Source organism: Chrysemys picta, chromosome 3 (assembly GCF_011386835.1).
Source record: "Chrysemys picta bellii isolate R12L10 chromosome 3, ASM1138683v2, whole genome shotgun sequence".
Lineage (NCBI taxonomy): Eukaryota > Metazoa > Chordata > Testudines > Emydidae > Chrysemys > Chrysemys picta.
Window position 1 is genome coordinate 157211360 of NC_088793.1, and position 17579 is coordinate 157228938.

The following is a 17579-nucleotide window of genomic DNA, read 5'->3' on the forward strand; positions in this document are numbered from 1 at the left end:
ATTTGCAGCTCTTTGGGTCTTGGCAAGTTGCTAATGCTTCCCACAGTTGAGGAAAGTTTGAGTGCCCCTATGAAAAGATTCCTTCAACTGTGATTTGAGGCCCTGACTATACTGAGAATTGAACCCAGGTTGTTAACTTGGAAGAGAGTGTTTGTATAATCATGTTTCTCAATTTTAATTCTGTGCATACATGCACCAGAATTTTCAAATGTTGCCTAAAATGGCTTGATTTTCAGGGGTGTTGTGTCTGCAGCTCCTGTTTATTTACGTGGAATTTGTGGGTGCTCGGTACCTCTAAAAATCAGGTCACTAAAGAGCCAGAACTTTGTGCCCAAGATTAAAATTTGGTCAGATTCTATGATGTAAAGCTTTACCTTTTTTTAAAAAGCCAATATATTTAAAGTTGTGTATTTCATTGTACAAACACATCAAAATCCTGAGAACATGGATCCATCCATCATATACTCAGGGCATAAGAGAATACTAGTTAATTAAAACTTCTTTCCCTCTCTTTGATTAAAAATGTCTAATTTCATAATGCTGCCATGTTCTGTACAAGGTTCTGTGTTTAATATATTTATGACTTGGAAAGGGGAGTGAGTAGTGAGGTAGTAAAATTTGCAGATGTCAGTTATGTAGGTTAGTCAGGACCAGAGCAGACTGAGAGGAGCTTCAGAGAGATCAAAAAAAGCTAGGTGAATGGGCAACATGACAAACAATATTCAGTTTCCATAAATGCAAAGTAATACACGTTTGAGAGAAAAATTTTCAATGCCAGGTCTACGCTACAGGCCTATGTCAATATAAGTACATCGCTCAGGGGTGTGAAAAATCCACACCCTGAGTGACATAGTTATACTGACTGTAATCCCCTGTGTAGACAACGCTATGTTGATAGGAGAGCTTCTCCCGTAGACGTAGCTTGGGGAGGTGGATTAACTATGGCAAGGGAAGAACATCTTCAATTAAGTACTACAGCTGCGCAGCTGCACCAATGCAGCGTTTTCAGTGTGGACCTGCCCTGACACTTTATAGGGTTCTAAAGTAACTGTCAACTCAACCGCTGTATATGAAGACCTCTGCTCATTGTGCAGCTGTGGTCAAAAAGCAAACAAGATGTTGGGATGCATGAGGAATGGGGTGGTGAATAATAGAGAATATTATAATACCTTTATATAAATCAGTGATACAGCCTCATCGCGTATGCTATGGGCAGTACTGGGCTTCTATTTCAAAAAGGATAGTCTCTAGAAGTAGGAGGATTTAGAGAACGGTGATGAGAATGATCAAAGGCCTGGAAAAATCTTTTATATGAAGCGACTGGGATTGCTCATCTTACAAAGGAGGCAAATAAGGGGGAACATCATAAAAGTGTGTAAAATGATACAGAAAAAGTAGATCAGGAGTTCGTTCTCCCTGTCTCATAACCCAAGAATAAGGTGATTTTCAATAAAATGTAAAGTGGGAAATTCAAAACCAGTAAAAGGAAATATTTGGTTACTTACCATGTAATTAAACTGTGGAACTCATGGCTTCAGGAAGTTGATGCAAATAATTTTAAGGGGGCGGGAGAAAGGGATTGAACATGTATATGGATATCAAGAATATCCAGAGGTGTCAAACGTTTTGTGGAAGAGATATTAACCTCATCGTTCAGGGTTTAAGCCAGTCTGTAACTATTAGAGATCAGGATGAGAGCTAATGGGTTGGGGCAAATTATCCCATGTCTGCCTACTGCCAGGTTCTTTGACCTTTCTCTTGAAGCATCTGGTGCTGGCCATAGTTGGAGACAGGATATTGGACTAAATGGACCCATGTGTCTGATCAAATTCCTATTTAATTCCTGTAGAAAAGGAAGAAAGCTGCAAATCCACTCAGAACTAACCCATGTAATAATTCTAAAGTGTTACCAATTAAGCCTGCTATTGTCTCACACTGATCCATCTTGCAGTGTTCTCTGTCCTCCCCTGAATCCGGCCAGTAAGTCATACTTTCCCTATCTGGTTGAGTACAGGTTGTCCAGGGAATTTGAGGCAGATCTAGTATCGCAATGTATGTTCTCCTTTTGTACAGAATTCTTATCTTCACCACAAAGCATTGACATAGGACTACTTTGACACTATGTCCTGATGCCTTCTGTGTTGGAGGACTATTGGGATTGTGTGTGTATACTCGAAGATCAAACCCTTTTTTCTGGCCTCAAAATCTGAAAAATGCAATATTGTGTGGCTTTTTAGCGCTTCCTTCTGGTTTATCAGACTTCAAATGGTGACTCATGGTGTGCCTTGTGTCTTGATTTAACACTTTAAATGGGGTTTTCAAACATTCAGTAGAAAATAACAAGCTGGCCTCTTGCTAATACTTTTCTCAACTGGCATATTTTAGATGGGAGAAATCTCACTTGCATTATCTCCTGGCTTTGTCCCATCTGTATTAATTAGTTGGCACAAGGAATTGAGTTCACTGTATTTGAGGCCAGTTAAAAATAGTGAACTTGCTGATACCTCCAGCTATGTGTAATCTTCATACTCTGCTCCCGACAATTTAGGCAACAAATAATGGCAGCACTGAACTCCCAGACTGCTGTTCAGTTCCAGCAATATGCAGCCCAGCAGTATCCAGGCAACTATGAACAGCAGCAGATCCTAATTCGCCAGCTTCAAGAACAGCACTATCAACAGTACATGCAGCAGTTGTATCAAGTCCAGCTTGCACAGCAACAGGTATAGTAGAACATTTGACATGGACAGGGTCATTGGTATCCCTGATCCAACCTTTCTACCAGAGGTGCTAATGCACTTTTGTTATCCTAGGTCAAAGAGGTAGTGACTCTTAAAGTTTAAAAAGTGGCGATTGGTTGGCTGACACTGTATCCGATTCAAATACCCGAGCTTCTTTGTTAATCTCTTCCTGTAGTTTTCTAAAACAGCCATTGACTAAGAATATTCTAAGTAGACAGTTTAACCTTTGACTTGTCTGAAGTGACTTTGCCAATCACTTAATCCTTGTTAGAGTTCTTGGAGGTCAAATGTTAAGCACTGCGCAATAATGTGTGTACTTCAATAGTTTAATGTGCCCATATCAATGTTATCCTGGCTCAGATGGCAACAAATATACATTAAAATGCCGAAATTCTGGAAATATAAGACATGAGTTCAGACCCGTTCATGGGAAAGTCTTTTAAGGAATTAGAAGTCACATCACATCTCTGTTGCTAGCCATCCCTTGTTTTTCTTTGCTTTTCATAAAGGCTGGTACCATATAAATCTGATCCCTTGATGAGCATAAATATAAATACATCTGCTCTTCCCACCAATTCTATAATTGGTTGGGTTTCCAATTTTTCTTCAGGAATAAACCTTCCTTGCTAAATCCAAAAGACTTCCCCACTGGCTAATTCCAAACGTAACTATAAATTCTTTGAATTATTACATGGTACAATTCTCCTTCTCTTTGGGTGAATTAAATCATTTGCAAAGGGTCCACACACAATCTATGTACCAATTATGTCCCATTGAGACCTTTTTTGAAGCTGGTAAACTGCTTAGCCTTTGTTCTGTGTGCAAAGCATCCTCAGTCTGTGCCTTGCAATGCCATTTTTCTGGCTTGCTTTTCCATAGCTGCTCTCTACTTTAGTTCTGTGGGCTTCTTTTGCCCTTAGTCTCAAATTCACACAGATTTGATATTGTAAACCCACAAACTGGCAGGGGATTTAATATAGCCCTCAAGTACTTCTGCTTTTAAAAAGTTGACTAGATTTCAAGATAGACCCTTTCAACCGGCTAAATATTAAAGGCCTGTAAATGTGATAAATTCTGTGCATGCCTTTTCTAAAAACAAATTTTTTTGTGAGCAGAATTACTATAGTGATTACTAAAAAGAACGAAGAGTACTTGTGGCACCTTAGAAACTAACAAATTTATTTGAGCACAAGCTTTCATGGACTAAAGCCCACTTCATCATTTCTCCAATTAGGTGTGAAAACAAATTACCACTAGCTGCCCCCAGTCAATTTGAAAATGGTCAACGTTTTCAAATGAAATCCTTTTTCAGCATCTGGATCCCAATGGCCTGACTTCAAAATGCCTGACTCCATGTAAATCACTGATTGCAATGGAAGCTGTGTACGGTCGGCACACCTGAAAATCAGGCCACTTGATTTAGATGCTTAACTTTAGGTCTCCAGATTGGAAAAATGTTGGCCTATATTCTGAAATGTTAATCGGTTAAGATGTTTTGATAGTGAAGGAAGAAATCCCAAGACTACTTCCTTGTTTTTACTGAGCTTAGTTTCTCTAACTGTAGGCAGCCTTACAAAACCAGCAGGATGCGGCAGCAGCAGCAGGGGCTTCTATGACTACTATGCCAAAGGTGAATGCAGCTGCCCCAGGAGAAAGTCCATCTATTAACGGACAGGCCAATGCTCCTACAGACAGCCCTGAAAAAGAGCTGGAGGCAGATGCTCTGGAAGAAGCACTAGAGAATGGACCAAAAGGTATGACTAAAACTAGATTCTTTAATTTAAACAAGAAACCAGAGACTTTTGTTAGAGCCTAGTTCTTTGAGTGTTGGTCCCTATGTGTATTCCCCCGTGGGTACACGTGTGCTACATGCACCTGGAGTTGGAGAATTCCTGCAAGCAGCATCCATTGGTCTGCGCATGCACCCTTGCTCTCCTCATGCCTCAAACTTCCCATATATCCCATTACAGGTATTGGACTATTCCCAGAACTCTGGGCTTCAAACACTATTTCCTGCCCACATTCTCTCTGTCACTGATGGCCATCATGCTGCCTTCACTGCCTTGGCGAGGCACTCATCGTGGCTAGGTGCAATATCTGCCTCTCTCTATCTGTACATGTGAGGCGTAGGAGCTCTGCTTAGAAAGCACCTCACGGAGAAGACCACGAGGCCACAATGCCTCCCACAATGAGTTCTGATGCTGGTGTGAGGGAATCCATACCCACAGACCCTAGTCAGCAGGCAGGAAATGCCTAAGAGCAGGTCTTCCTCTAACTGTGCTTCAGATGACCAATGCATCTCTGCTTAAATTGAGCAAGTCTGCTTATTCAGCCTGTAAGGACTTAGATCATCCTGAGGTCCCAAGATCATGACACTAGAGCCCTGGTTCTATGGGCTTTTTCAGTACCAGACCCCATACCAGTGACACCAATTTCACTGGTACTGTCCAAGCTAAAACATCTACGGGGGGAATTGGGCCAAAACCTAAAAATTATGTGCCAAAAAAAACTATGCACACAGTATTTTAATATTCTGCATCTTTTATTTGTCAAACACAATATAATCACACCAGTTTCAATTATTTTGGTAATTTATTTCAATATACCTGTCAGCAAGTATGTCTGTAATAATACAGACAACGAAAAAGATTCAGGAAATGTTTAACAAATAGATTCCTTTCTAGGCATATTAATAAAGAGCTCTGAGTAATAATTCATTTAACTACAATACAGAACTGTATTTCCTGCACCCCTCAGAAGCAGTGCAAAGGCTTTGGGGAGTCAGGGGTAATAGAGGAACTGAGGGAGAGGGAAGTAATTGCTGGGAAGGAGCCTGGGTGTGAACTTGGAGGGTTGTTTGGTATGGGTGGGAAAAGTATGGAACAGGTTTGGGTTTTTTTTAGGGAGGAGGGGGAAGAGGGATTGTTAGGGAACTTCCCCCATGCAGACCCTGTCTGACCCCTAGCCTCTCCCATTCAGTCAGGCATATCTGTCCCTGTCCCCCATGTGTCACTGTGCCCCCACTCCAGGCACCTCCCTGCCCCAGTCTATCGTCCCTCATTAACCCTTGTCTGGCCCCCCAGCAGCCCCACACTGTCTCCCCATATTCCCTGTCTCCTGGCCTGGCCCAACAGGCGCTATGAAGAAGGCAGGCTTTCTCTTCCCTAGCCGGCTGTTCTAGCGCCACAGCGCCTCTGGTGGGCAAAAGGTGGAATGGCAGCAACTTTCCAGCAGAAGCTTATTTTCTGCATAAATAAATAAATGAATTATAAGTAGCACATGAATTATGCACATGCGTAGTGGTGCAGAATTCCCCGAGGAGTAAACATCAGGATACATCAATTCCAGCAAGGAACACCTGACCAGAGCCTCAACCACTGATGGTACCTTCCTGTCTATGGGCCTCCAATCCCGTTAGCACCAGCGGATCAGACCCTTCACACCCAGGGAGGGGGCAGAGACTTATACTACATCAGAATATGTTTTTTGCTCTTCCCACGCCTCAATTTCCCCTATCATCTGGACCTTCTCTCACTAGGGAGATTTTAATTCTACAAGGGGATGTTGGCTATGGCAGAAGTCTGTCCCCTCTTCCATCTATCAATCTGGCTTTTCCTCCATTACAACTGTTAGTATCACTGATGAATCCGTACCCAAATTTCTCTTCCTTGGGAGTATCTGAAACCCCCAGAGGAACCATCACCTCCCCCAAGGAAATCTAGCTCAGGCAAAAAATCCAGAGCTTCCTGGTACCAACCTCCACCTCGGCATTTACCTCTGGACTGGTGGTACCCCATGCATTGAGGACCTCTGCAACCCCTTCCTGACCCAGTTTATTGGTCAAACTGGGGAATATGGGACCCAGATGCAGAGCCTGTTTGTCCTGTTAGGCAGTCACTCCACCATTCCCCTCCAAGGGAACATTTAGAGCTTCCTCGTGACCCTATGGAAGAGGAAGATTATGATCTGATTTAATCGGTTCTGCTGGTAATGACAAGATTGTCATCTTCATCTCCTGATGTAGTCATTCCAGTGTCTCCATCCCTTCCAGATGACCAGAAACAGTTTCAAGAATGATTGTGCAGAATGACAAAGGAATTCCTGATCATCTTAGGAGAGGACCAGATCCCTCAAACTCTTGGATATACTGCAAACTACTGGATCTGGTCAAATAGCACTTCTAGTTAATGAACCTGTTAAGCAATCTGGCATGTACCAGCCACATGCACCCCACCCCTACAAAGGCAGAGGAACAATATTTCATTCCAGCCAATGGAGCCAAATTTCTTTTTACCAATCGCATACCTAACTCTGGTCATCAGGCTGCCGTCGAGAATCTAGATGACAATATTCAAAATCCTTCTGACAAGAAGGCTAAACGTCTAGGCTTGTTGGGAAGAAAGGTATTCCCATCCACTAGCCTTCAGTTCAGAATAGTGAAATATCAAGCACTGTTGGTTAAGTATGACTATCTGAACTATTCCAAGTTTACAGACTTTGTGGACGAACTGCCATAGCAAGACAGAGCTTAGTTTCAAGCACTTATTGAAAAAGATATGCTGGTGGCCAGAACCACACATCTATCAGTGGTTGATGCCACAGACACATTATCAAGGTCGATGTTAACAGCCATTATAATGTGCTAGACAGCTTAGGATTTTCCAGGGAGGTGCAAAACGCTGTAGAGGACTTGCCTTTCAACTAAGCCCATTTTTTCAAATGAGAAGACAAATAAGTCCTTACTCTGAAGGACTCCAGAGCCACCCTTCACTCCCTGGGAATCTGTACTGTCATGCTGTCTGGAGTGACTCACGAACGTGAGTGCCAACCTCAGGGCAGACACTTCAACTGGTGGTATGTTCTATAATTAGATTTGTCAACCCAGTACCAAATGTGAATTCCCAAAGTACTACAATAGTCTTACAACAGTCACACAGTCCCATTAGACGCTATCTCGCCACCCAGGCAAGCTGGACTATGTGATAAGTGATCACACCAAAAATCACAGAACCTTCAGGTTACATCTAGTCCCAAGAGACCAGTCATTCACCCAAGTTGATTTGCATACCAGCTCTCACACCAAAGACGACAACTGGTATATCCAGTTCTAAAGTAAACTAACTAAGGAAGGAATGAAAGTAAGAAAAAGGAATGAGTGTTATTGAAAGGTTAAAGCAGGTAAAAAATACATATACAGGTGAGAGAGTTTACTACGTCTCTGCTACTTTTTGGAATTAGAAACTGCCAGCTTCCCGTAAGCCTTTTAGGGCTACCCAGAGTAACTTTGGGGAATTCCGTCTTCTCATTTCTTTATTCTGCCCTGCTAGAATCCAAACAGTCCAGAGATGAAGAATTCTTCCTTGTGTCCATATGTATAGCTTCTTCTCTCAGAAACCCAGCTGACAGCAACAGTTGTTACACAGGTCCCTTCTTCATGAGAGGTGGGAGGAAGAATGCATTTAGTCGTTGATCCTTGATCTAGCACAATGGCTCACTGGCACTTAATGAACAGGATTTAACATCTTTGTAAGAGACCATTTGCATTACACAAGGCTTCTTTCTTGTTTGATGGGTTACTTAGTTACAGGGCTATAATACAATGCAAATATTTGCTGTTATAGTATAACATAGGGTATCGTTGAGTGAGAACAATACATGCAGTATCCTATAAGCATTTTATAAAATATTAAACACATTCTTATCAACTTACCATCCAATATTTATTTTGATAATGCTAACACACAGGTAAGCAAGACCGGTTTCCAACTATGGATTTAAGTGTTCAGTGAGGCCTTGTCATGAGCTGGCAGTTGGTCTGCCAGGGTCATATATACACCTGCCCCAAAGAGAAAATATCACAGGCAGCCCTGTAAATCTAGACCAGTGACTTAACAGATTTATCCGCGATCTTATGATACTCCTCATAAGAGCCAGAAGATGCAGAAGTCTCATTCATTTCCCTGTACCTCCCATATCTTCAGTACCATCTCAATCCCATCCCCTGGCTAAAAGATATTTTGGATGTCCATTTAAGAACTGCAAACTCAATGATGCCACCACCAACCAATGCCCACATGTCCTTCAGGAGTTGTTTGGCAGTTTTTCAACAACTGGAGTGCAGTAACAATGGATACATCATCCAGTCTGGCTAAGCAATCAAGTTTACTGTTCTGCTTCCTCTGAAACCGCCTCTTCAGGGATCATTCTCACAAGAGTATTCTCAGGCAGAAAGTGGAGTCCCTTCTCCAACAAGAAGCAATAGAGTAGGTAGCTCTCCAACACTAGGGAAAAGGCTTTTTACTCAGTGTACTTCCTTGTATCCAAAAAGAGAGGGTGATTGGAGACCCTTTCTTGATCTTTACAGTCTCCACCACTTTTTTCATAAACTGAAATTTCACATGGTCACATTGGCATCAATAATCTCATTCCTGGAAAAGGACATTTGGTTTACAGCTCTTGATGTGAAGGACACATACTTTATGTGGATGTTCACCCCACCCACAGGCAGTTTCTCAGATTTGTGGTGGGTCCCAACCATTTCCAATATAGGGTGCTCCTATTCAGCCTTGCCTGTACCCCAGGGTCTTTACCAAAGTCTTCCTGGTAGTTGCATTTCACTTCATCTGGAATGGCCTCACTGTCTTCCCTTACCTCAATTATTTGCTTCTCGTTGTGAGGACACAAGAGGCCTCATTAATGCTCCAGCACCTATCCTCTTTAGGAGTGAGTGTAAACTTGGAAAAATCTATCCTCCCTCTGACATACACCATAGACTTTATAGGGGCGACCCTGGATTCAGTCATGGCAAGAGTTTATCTACCAATGGATAGGTTTTGCTCCATGAGTGACCTGATAGACCAGGTTATGCGAAACTCTTGAGCACCACTCAAAACTTGTATTTCCCTCCTGGGGCACATGGCTTCATGCACTTGTTATCCCATTCACCAGACTCTTCTTACATTGCCTACAGGCATGACTCCAAACAGCATGTTCAACCAAACACAACACAAATATCTTAGTGACAATTCCTTCCAGAATACTGTTCAGCCAAGGGGGAAGTGTTTTCCCATATGGATACAGATGAAACACATATCTGAGTCAGCAGATATTCCCCTTATTTTGAGCTATCGTCTCACTCAAAACTGGGCTCTTGCTCAGTCCTATAAGAGTCTACCTGGCAGCATTCAGTGCATGCCATCCACCCTCAATGGTTACTCAGTGTTCACTCACCCATTGACTAACAGATTCTTGAAAGGCCCAATCAGAACCTTTTCACCAGTAAGGAAGCCTACCCTTCACTGGGACTTGAACCTTGTTTTCGGCACTCTGAAACCACTAGGAACACCCTTCAAACCACTAGGAACATGTTCCATCTATCACCTATCAATACAAATTGTGTTCCTTTTGGCCATCACCTCAGCCAGAAGGGTGGGGGAACTCAGAGCTCAAAGAACTCCCAGTTCTATACGGTAAGTAACTTATCTGTTGCTTTTTTCTCTCTCTGGTATTGTGGTTGTGGCTCTGTAGTTAGCACTCCCGACTACCATGTCAGAGCTAGATTTGGTTCTTTGGCCCACTCTCTCCCTTACCCAATCCCTTCTGCTTTGGGAATAAAGGCAGTGTGCTCAGTTCCTATGAAAAAAGATGAATATGCAGCCACTCCAGTACCTAAACTAGGAGAGGGCTGGATGGGTTCCAAAGAGCCTCATCCAGTCCTCTTCGGCTGAAGATAACTGTCACACAAGACCATAGCGGGAAGGAATGTAAGGTAGAAGTTCTGTTGCAGAGCTTCTCTCTGTATAGGATAGATTGCACAAGTGGGTCTTAAGGGGGAGGGGGCCTGTTGGTTGAATGTGCCGGGGGGCATATTCTCATGGACACTAGGACCAAGTGTCTAAAGGGAGTAATTCTAAAGGAGTAACTTGTTCTCTCCTTTCCGCCTGCCGCTGCTGCTCTCTGCATGATCCAGATCCATCCTCCTTCCAACCAAACAGACTGCAGCTCCTTGCTGTTCCCTTGGCTCACAGGGACAGCCCTGTTGTAAGAGTCTGTGGAGCTGGAGGAGGAAAATCAATCCACTACCAGCTTCCCTCCCCCACGCCCCAGTTCTGTCTGTCACTATTCCTGGCCTCATCAGTGGCACTTGCCCACCTTCATCCAAAATCCTTGTAAGATTTGGGCAGGCCCTAGCAAGAAACTGGGGGGGGGGTGGGTTTTGGGTCCTATGTGAAAAAAGTGGAGCAGTTCTACTGAGCACATATCAAATAAAACAGCTTGTGTGTTTAGGAGTTACATTTCAAGGATTTGTTTAAAGGGTTTAAGTAGCCTGTGTAGCTGTCATAGAAGCAGTGCCTTTGACTGAAGTAGTAACCCATATTGCTCTGCATTGAAGTGATGTCTTAGGAATGAAATTTTGCCTAAATAAAGATAGATAATATTGTCAGTCAGCTTAGATGTGCAAGCAGTTGCAAATCAAATGAAACGCTCAGCCAGACTTAGTTCTAAGGGGCAGATTTGTAATATGTACAGTGTTACAATGCAGGCTTCACGATGTATTGCATGTGAGTTTGCTAGGCCTCTGTTAAAAGGGCATTGTCCTGTAGTAGCGTGAAAGCTGAATTTAAGAAGCAGCCTGGAGACTTGTCCTGCAGAGGCTGCGTGGTGCCATGTCTTACAGAAGTGACATGTTATTACATAACATTAAAATAGCTGTATTTTTAGAGGCAAGTCATTCACCTTCCATGCTTTTTCCCTCCTTTTTAGAATCTGTTCCAGTGATAGCAGCTCCATCCATGTGGACACGACCCCAGATAAAAGACTTCAAAGAGAAGATCCGACAGGATGCAGATTCTGTGATCACAGTAGGCCGAGGAGAAGTGGTTACAGTCAGAGTACCGACTCACGAAGAGGGGTCGTATCTCTTCTGGGAGTTTGCTACAGACAATTATGACATTGGTTTTGGGGTATATTTTGAATGGACAGACTCCCCTAACACTGCAGTCAGTGTGCATGTCAGCGAATCCAGTGATGATGAGGATGAAGAGGAAGGTATATTTGCTTATTTTATATACGCTTCTAATGGTGTCCGTTGGCTATACTCTAATGTAAGGGGGTCTCTCTTTTTTTGTGCGCCCGCTCTGCACAGCTGATGTCCCTCTAAAAATGAAATCTGTCCCTTCCAAATCTTAGTTAATAATTGTTTCAAGTGCCACATCTGCCTGGGGCCAGGCTAAGGCAGTCATAACCCTAGTTGCATCCACATGTGTTGGTCCCCACAACCCCTTGGCAGGGGTCACCCATATGGCTTAGGGAGGAGTCACTATTACTCCTCCTTCTGGCAAGATAGAGCCTCCCTCCTGTCCAGACCACTGCTCCTGAAGCAGGCTGGGGAAATTCCCAGAGGAGAGAGAAGTGTTCTTACCCACCCAAGCAAAGAGGTCCTGCCACCAACACCCCAACAGAGCTGCAATGGGGGCTGACAGCAAGGGTACCACACAATGCTCAGTGTGTAGAGGGTCTTCCCAGAGCAGTAGGGCTTTGAAAGTTAACACCCCATTGGAATAAATGAGGAGGTTAACACCTCTTTAGAACCATTTCTTCAGGCTGTCTGCAGACACCACTGCCGTGGTTACGCTTGGCTTACATTTCAAGCTGCTATTTTGCAACCATGAGGTCTGAAATACAACTTTTTAAAGTGAAAACTTCAATTCTGGCGATTGTTTGACTTCAGGAGCCATGGCTCTGGGCGTGTCTCTCTGTTGTGCTTATGCCTTGGTCCTGTTGCCAGTTTTTATGGTTCTATTTTACTATCTTGTCCTCTTCTCTTTTGGTGTGAAAGACACACCAAGGGAAACAAAGGTTGCTGCTGTTTCAATGCTCAACTGATAAGCTGATTTTTTTTTCTAATGATGATTAATGATTTCTCTAATCTGGGGGCTGTAACAATAGCACTTCAGAGAGAAGTGATTTAAAAAAAAGTTCCTTAAACACTGAAGTGGTGCTCATGTAGTGGTGCTCATGTAGACTGTGGGAGTTGATGTGCTATGCTCCATCTTGAACAAGGTGCTCAAACATTGCATGCTGGGGTGGAAGGATGATCTTGGTCTTGTGATCAAGGCAAAGGGGAGAGGCCTGGATTCTGTTTCTCATCCTGATACTTTGTCACCTTGAGCAAGTCACTTAACCACTCTCTTGACTTCCTATTCTGTAAAACATATTGTCCTGGATATGGGTATTGAGAGGCAAAATCATTTCTGCACTGAGAGTTCCTTGATAGAAGGAGCTGTAAAGTGCAAAGACTGTAGTGTTGGGCTGATACTGGGACCTGTGGGGCTGCATCTGCACATTGAAGGTTAAAGGAAATCTTTGTTTTAGGACATGACCTTTAGGCTGTTGAATTTCCTAATATATGACTATGTGGTAGGCAAATCTGGACATCCCTGCTTCTGCTAGATACTAACCCTAACACTTGGTGCTAGGTAGGATACTAAGATAAGCCACTGCTAAGTGAAACTCTCCTTCATGGAACTTAAAAAAAAAAATCTTAAACCCAAAAGGTCACAATGCCAAGTGTCAATTTGAGAAGTAACTACACAGTATGGTGAAAGCATTCTTTGTAATTGATCTTTGGACATTGCTAAAGCTGATGGTTTCCTGCCTTTCCCTATTGGCATTGTGGGCCTTAATGTGCAGTGATTTGAAACCTAGAAAAGGAGCGTTTTGTACATAAAATGTTCACATAGAAATGGAGGTTGGGTAGAGAGGCCCCTTTGAAAACTTCATCTGTAGATGATATGGCATGATTAAAACAGGTGATAGTGCAAGTGAGTTAAAGTAGCCTGATATGAGGGAGAATGAGAAATACCACTCTTAAAAGTCAGAGATGGAAAAGACTTACTGGGTTGTCTTTCATTCTCCTGTCTCTGATGTATGAGTATTCTTTACTGTCTAGTCTCCAGTGCTTTGTCCAGTATCAGATGACTCAAGCAATGAAATGCCCACTTCCACTATTCTATATGTTGGACCAAAACTCAAGCCATGGTGGTGAAAGTCTCCATATACCTTTAATACTCCCCTAAAGGATACAATTCCTGCTCTGCTGACATATTTTCCAGGAAGGAAATTAACCTCAATATCCTCTCTTCCAAGGCCTGACGTTGCAATGACCCGGATGGCCAAAGGCTTGGACCCAGGTCCTTTCCTTCAGACACCGGGGAGTCTGGCATGCCATTGCTGGAGCTTGTGACCTAGCCATCTGTCCTCTGCCACTGAACTGCTAGGCCACCTTTGGGTGTGCTGTATCCTGCCTGCAAAAATTGTGCACAGGGATTTGCTTGCAGGCGCACAACTGCTCTGCATAGACAAGTGAACAAAATGACCTGTGAATACTTTACTTTACAACTGAGTGAACCACATCTGGAAATGCCTCAGGCTATGACCTTAATTCATCCAGCTGTGGTCTAGTCATTAGGCTAGGCCACCCCAATTAATAGGCTGTCCTTCAGCTCGCATGAATAACAGTAGGTCAGGAGTTCAACAGTTAGCTCAGCTAACCTTTATTTTATTGTGCCAACAGTTCTTGAGTCTTTTCATTATGTTCTATTAACTCTGGTCTTGAGCAAAAGCAGCTCTCAAGAAAGGAGTCTGAAATATCTGGGCTTTGAGATCCTCTGACAAGAAGCTGTAAAACTGCTCATGGTTCAACTCCGAGACGCTGAGCACCAGTTGCTTTCATTGACTTTAATGGAAGCTGTAGTGGCTCAAGGAAATCAGGCCCTGGATCTGTTTATCATTTAACATTAGTGTATTCATAAAGTGCATGATTGATGAAGAAACCCGTGATCAGACTGAACTAAAAGCTGGTTTTCACCTTCTTAGTAAATGTAATGTCACAACAAAGTACCACTCGTTCATTTTTGTAAAATGGATAAAGAGACTAATTTCCATGCTTCATTTTAGAAATCTTACCTCAAATCTTCCTCATGAATGCTTAGTCCCTCAGTCTCCCTCCTCCCACCTAAAAAAAAAAAAAAAAAAAAGTAAGTTCCCAAATAGTTAAAACATACCTCTTATTTTGTTACTGAAATAACTTTGATTTGTGTCTTCCTGGTCCCTGTTGGACTAGCAAAACAAAAAACAAGCCAAGATTTTTTTTATTCTTTATTTGCATAAAGTATATTTAATGACTGATCTTTATTTTTTTCCACTACAGAAAACAGTGAAGAGAAAGCCAAAAAGAATGCCAGCAAGCCTCAGCTAGATGAAATAGTGCCTGTATACAGACGAGACTGTCACGAAGAAGTGTACGCTGGCAGCCACCAGTACCCAGGGAGAGGAGTTTATCTCCTTAAATTTGACAACTCCTACTCATTATGGAGATCAAAAACAGTTTACTACAGAGTTTATTATACTAGATAAAGATGTTGCAGTGTCGGAGGCTGGGGCTGTGCAGAAGACATCATTTTATTCGGAATTTTCTTCAAACATAATGGATCTTTTGAGTCTGTATTTTACCCTGTCTGGTGTATCTATACAGTTTGTGTGTGAACTTTAACATTAGAAGCTGGGATTTTTCTGCTGCACAATTGTAATGAAGATCACATTGGGCTTAGCACAGGATCTCCCAGCCCTTAATGGCATCAAGAGGTTAGCCAATGAAATCACTGGCTGCCAGTGCTTAGACTAAAGTCACACTAACTGCATATACAAAACCTCCAAACTGTTACTTACACACACAAACACGTAGTGTCTGAACAGTTGTTGGTATGGTGTTGCCTGGTCTGTGTGCTTTGGGAATTTATGGTAATTTGTTATTAGAGGGGGTCTCATCCTTATTGGGCAGAATCAGATACGATTTGCAATGTAGCAAGTCTCTCCCTTAAACTGTATTCAAATGTCAGATTTTTACACCATTAAAACTTGAAACAAGTTGTCTCTCTTCTGTCGTCATGCAAGAGGTAACTTATTCCCTCTCTTAAAACAGTGTAGTGAATAAAAGACGAATGCATTTGTTTTCAGTAGGGCTGCATAGTCTAGATCAATACAACAGTACTGTAAAAATGGAGCCCCTTGTCTGACTTCAAAATTGGAAGATATAACCTGGATAGCAATTGAAAATATATGTAACTAGTGACACAAAGCAGAATCTGAATGCCCCCTCCACCTACTGCTAGCCCTGGTGGGATTCTGACACTGAACCAGGGGCTGAATAAGTTCTTATCTTGTTTGCTGATTTGCTGTACGGGTAGACTTCAAAGTGAAATCCGTTTTCTGCACAACTCTCAGCTCTTGCTTTGTGTTTTTTTGTAAACCTAAATCTGCACATAGTGCATTTAAACAATTATCTGAATCACTTTGGTGAAGTGTAGGGATTAATGTTGCACTAATATTATGGAAATCACTGCCAGGAACAACCCATTTTAGTTTAATCTGGGGGTACTTGTGTGCAAACCCTCCATGCTTTAATTCTAGTTTGTAATTATGTTTTTCAGGGAAAAGCAGAATGTCCCTGCAGATCCTTAAAACATTTTAGCTTTAATCTCTCATGCCATATTTCATAGATACAGTTGAAGCATTTTCATAGTTTGTGCTCTGAAAACAAATACAGATGGTTATCTGGTGCATATCTGCAGTAACTGCACTTTTCTATGGAGCTTTGGTTTGAAGGGATGAGCGGAGGTTCAGGTATGGTAAAGGTGAACTGCGCATTCTGCATGGGTAATGCACTTGATTACTGTTGCAGCTTTCTCAAATCACTTATTGCAGTAGGATTTCCATTGATTAGTTGCAGCTTGTACAGTTCCATAACAAATAGGGACGGTGGAGTTTGTGGGGGGGTTTGTTTTGAATATGTGGTTTGTATGTACATGATTCACTTTTTTTCTCATACCAACTGTGGAGAAAAAGCTCTTATAGAATGCTTAACTTGTCTTGGCATTTGGTTCAGCAACACACTACCAGCTTATAGCTCCATAAGCTAGTGCTGCTCCATCCAAAACACTTGTAAAATGTTCTGCTCGTGTACATACAGTATATAGGCCATGGAGTTAGAAAGTACCTTGCTTTTTAAAAAAATAACCCTGTATTTAAAAATGTAAAAAATAAAGGCAGGCACTAATATTTCTTCCAGTTTTCGATTTAGATTTTGTCCATACAAAAAAGTTTGACTTTTCTCTAAAAAAATATATAATTGTTCTTGGGAGCGGTGTATGTCGCTATAAATGGCAGCATTTATGTTGGATGTCAGAGCTTTTCAGTTTCCGAACTTTTTTTATTGCCTCTGGCTGTTTAGTACAGTACAAGTGCGATTTAAAATACCTTGGAATAATATATTTAATCTTAATTAAAATACATTTATCTGTAACCCTGTTGGCTTTTTATTAACTTTACCACTGTAGATGGCTGTTCAAGTAGAACATGGTAATTTTTTTTAAATGCCTTTCCTTTTTATAAAGATTCACAGTATACAGCAACCTTTTCTCCCCTACTCTTCAGTTCTGCTATACTTATACACTGCCCTGCGCATGCTAATGGTTATCAATTAAAAACCACAAGGCTGTGTGGACAGTTTGCTTGAGGATGTGCATTGGAGAAGGTTAATGTCCCTCTGGGGTGGAGATTGTCTGCACATAATGAGTATTTTCATTACCCTGGGAGTGGCTAGGGTGTCCTGTGCTAGATACTGCACCAACCATTCCTGCCTTGAGGTGCTTAAAGTCGCTAGAGACATGGATCTAACAGAGTAAGCAATGTGATGGTGTCAAATAGCATGTTTGTGCCATAATTTTTTTTTTTTTAATGTTAAGTGGAAGTTAATTGAGTGGATTAGGCAAAGGAAGG

General features: G+C 42.1%; 1 protein-coding gene across 2 annotated transcripts in view; it reads left to right on the top strand.

Moving 5' to 3' along the window:
* Positions 1-15670, top strand: part of ACBD3 (acyl-CoA binding domain containing 3) — a 32448-nt gene extending 16778 nt beyond the window's left edge. For both annotated transcript variants that reach the window (XM_005289571.5, XM_065589371.1), the window contains exons 5-8: positions 2549-2723; positions 4306-4495; positions 11505-11789; positions 14953-15670. In XM_005289571.5, the coding sequence (XP_005289628.1) occupies positions 2549-2723; positions 4306-4495; positions 11505-11789; positions 14953-15158 (856 nt within the window). In that variant the 3' untranslated portion in view covers positions 15159-15670. The remainder of the gene's footprint in view (positions 1-2548; positions 2724-4305; positions 4496-11504; positions 11790-14952) is intronic.
* The last annotated feature ends 1909 nt before the right edge of the window (positions 15671-17579 follow it).